Source organism: Loxodonta africana, chromosome 3 (genome assembly GCF_030014295.1).
Source record: "Loxodonta africana isolate mLoxAfr1 chromosome 3, mLoxAfr1.hap2, whole genome shotgun sequence".
In the NCBI taxonomy this organism is placed as follows: Eukaryota; Metazoa; Chordata; class Mammalia; order Proboscidea; family Elephantidae; genus Loxodonta; species Loxodonta africana.
Window position 1 is genome coordinate 22,677,118 of NC_087344.1, and position 3,730 is coordinate 22,680,847.

A 3,730-nucleotide genomic window follows, 5' to 3' on the forward strand; every position below is an offset into this window, starting at 1 on the left:
CTGAAAACTTAAGGAGTTCTCACGTTGGCTAAATATCAAAATCACCTGTGATGCATTAAAAATTGTGTTCCAATTAAACCAGAATCATAGTGGTTGAGGCCAAAACATCAAAATTTTTTAGTTTCCTAGACAATTCCTTTATGAAGTCAAGGCTTAGGACCAGTGACATGGATTCTCACACATAACCTGCATATACTGTTCTGTTAGATACAAAGTAAAGGCTGAAGATTCTAAGTACATAAAAATAGAGTTGTGCATTATACCAGGAATCCTGGGTCACAGATGAGAAGCTACAGAAGGCTCCATAACTACAACGGGATTTGATCCACCAAGCTGATTGACATATCCCAGAATACTCCCACTATCCCAGTAAGCATGTGACAAGGGAAGCAACGTTCATATATGAAATCTCCATACTGAAACCTCTGAGAGCTACAAAACTTATGTAACTAACAGGCAAGATTTATGATTGCAGATGTTAGGTTTTGTCATCTTTTCCAATCCACATGTCAAAAAAGATGGCACAAGTTTTAATATTAGACTTCTCTGCTGAGGAGCCTCCAGAGGGCCTTCTTGATGTCCCTGTTTCTCAGACTGTAGATGAAGGGGTTCAGCATGGGGGTCACCACAGTGTACATCACTGAGGACACTGCACACATCCTGGGGGAAGATGTGGCAGCTGAACCGAAGTAGACTCCAAGGCCTGTTCCATAAAATAAGCAAACAAATGTAAGGTGAGAGCTACAGGTGGAAAAGGCTTTATACTTCCCACCTAAAGATGAGATTCTCAGGATGGAAGAAACAATTCGAGTGTAAGAGAAAAGGATCCCTGAGACTGGAACACCACCAAAGATGGCACCACTACAATATACTAATAAGATATGGATGGAGGTGTCAGAACATGCAAATTGAAAGAGTTGAGGTGGGTTACACAGGAAATGAGGAATTTTCACAGCTGTACAGAAGGTAAGTTGTGACATCACAGAAATGTGCAGCAGGGAGTCCAAAAGGCTGATGAAAAAAGATACCAAAACTAGCAAGACACAGAGGCGGGGATTCATGATAACTGTGTAGTGCAGGGGGTGACAAATGGCCACAAACCGGTCATAAGCCATCACACTGAGGAGCACACTGTCCAGGCATATAAAGAGATAGAAAAAGGACACTTGTGTCAGGCAACCTGCATAGGTGATGGATTTGCTGTGTGTCTGGATGTTCACTAGCATCTTTAGGAGTGTGGTGGAAATGACACTGATATCAGTCAAGGACAAGTTGGAGAGGAAGAAGTACATGGGGGTGTGGAGATGGGAGTCAGAGGTGACAGCCAGGATGGGGAGTAGGTTCCCAGTCACAGTGATCAGGTACATGGACAGGAACAGCCCAAAGAGGAGGGGCTGCAGTTCTGGGTCCTCAGAGAGGCCCAAGAGGAAGAATTCTGAGACATCTGTTAGATTCTGTGGCTCCATATACCTGAGACAGCTTCTGGAAAAAGAAAAAGAGGATTGTTAAAAGGAAACAAGTAAACAGATACCCAGCACTGTGTCTGTATTTCAAATTCAAGAAATGCACACGTGAAGTAGACAAATTCACAAGCGTTCACATTATGGGCCTCATATTCTAATTACTGCAGCAAAATTACTCTGTACTAGCAAGCCCCTCTACTGTACTTCTCAGAACTACTTCCTTGCTTTCTTTTTCTTCTGTTTCTCAACCCAACTTTAGAGATGTTGGCCTAAAGAATATTAGGATGGCAAGGACCTTGGAAAATAACAAATTTATAGATGGAGCAATATATCAGACCCCTCTATGAGGGGAACATATGCAATAAGAAATCTCTTTCTTTTAATAAAAAAAATTATTTCAATTAAAGGACACTAGGAAACACTTGCACTCCCAGGGTAGGCAAGCAGTTAACACACTTGGCTGCTAAGCACAGGGTGGGAGCCCACCCAGAGGCACCTCAAAAGAAAGGCCTTATGATCTACTTCTGAAAAACCACTCTTTGAAAACCCCATGAAGCACAGTTCTACTCTGACACACAGTGTCGCTATGTATCAGAATCCACTTAACAGCAACTACTTTTTAAAACTAGTCAAATGTATTTTATTTTATCCAAGTACTGTGCAATGAATTTCCTTGATCTGGAATATTTAAAAAACAACAATTAAGTGATAGGAACACATTTTTAAAAATGCCATTATGTGGATTCTGACTCATGGCAATCCCATGTGTTACAGAACAGAGCTGCTCCACAAGATTTTCTTGACCTTAATCTTTACAGAATACAGGTGGCATAGCTTCCAGCATTATAGCAACACACAAGCTCCCACAATATCACAAACGGACAGACATGTGGGGGAAGCCATGCCACCAGTATTCAAATACCAGCAGGGTCATCCATGGCTGACAGGTTTCAGCTGAGCTTCCAGACTAAGACTGACTAGGAAGAAGGACTCAGCAGTCTACTTCTAAAAAGAATGAGCCAGTGAAAAACCTTATGAATAGCAGGGCAATATTGTCTGATACAGTGCCAGAAGATGAGCCCCCCAGATTGGAAGGCACTCAGAATACCACTGGGGCAGAGCTGCCTCCTCAAAGTAGAGTCGACCTTAACGATGTGGATGAAGTCATGCTTTTGCTCAAAATGAGAAAAAACAGCTGCAAACATCCATTAATAACCAGAAGGTGGTATGTACAAAGTATGAATCTTGGGAAACTGGAAATCATCAAAACTGATATGGAACACATAAACATCGATATCCCAGGCATTAGTGAGCTGAAATGAACTAGTATTGGCCATTTTGAACTGGACAATCCTATGGTCTACCATGCCAAGAATGACAACTTGAAGAGGTATGGCACTGCACGCATTTTCAAAAAGAACATTTCAAGATCTACCCTGAAGAACAATGCCATCGGTGATAGAATAATATCCCTACGCCTACAAGGAACGCCAGTTAATATGGCTATCATTCAATTTACACACCAACCACAAAGGCCAAAGACAAAGAAATTGCAGATTTTCACCAGCTTCTGCAGTCTGAAATGGATCGAAAAATGCAATCAGGATGCATTGATAATTACTGGTGATTGGAATGCAAAAGCTGGAAACAAAGAAGAAGGATAGGTAGTTGGACAATATGACCTTGGTGATAGAAACAATACTGGAGACTGCATCACAGAATTTTGCAACACCAAGGACTTCTTCATTGCAAATATCTTTTTTCACCAACATAAAAGGTGACTATACATATGGACATTGCCAGATGGAATAAACAGGAATCAAATCGACTACATCTGTGAAAAAACACAACAGGAAAGCTCAATATCATCTGCCGTAAAAGGTTAGGGGCCGGGTGCAGAACAGACCATCAATTGCTCATATGCAAGTTAAAGTTGAAACTGAGGAAAATATGAACAAGTCAATGAGAGTCAAAGTACAACCTTGAGTATATCCCACCTGAATTTAGAGACCGTCTCAGGAATAGATTTCATGAGTTGCACACTAATGACCAAAGGCCAGATAAGTTGTGGAATGACATTAAGGACACCATCCATAAAGAAAGCTAGAGGTCATTAAAAAGACAGAAAAGACAAAACTACATGTCAGCAAAGACTCTGACACTTGGCCTTGAATGCCAAATAAAAAGCTAAAGCAAAAGGAAGAAATGCTAAACTAAAAGAACTGAACAGAAGATTTCAAATGGCGGATAGAGAAGAAAAAGTAAAG

General features: G+C 41.0%; 1 protein-coding gene across 1 annotated transcript; it reads right to left on the reverse strand.

Annotated features, from left to right (window-relative positions):
* Positions 1-498: 498 nt before the first annotated feature.
* LOC135230886 (olfactory receptor 7E178-like) lies at positions 499-1,775 on the reverse strand. Its single transcript, XM_064283130.1, has one exon. The coding sequence runs from the start codon at positions 1,464-1,466 to the stop codon at positions 537-539; it is 930 nt and encodes a 309-aa protein (XP_064139200.1). The 5' UTR covers positions 1,467-1,775; the 3' UTR covers positions 499-536.
* Between the last annotated feature and the right edge of the window lie 1,955 nt (positions 1,776-3,730).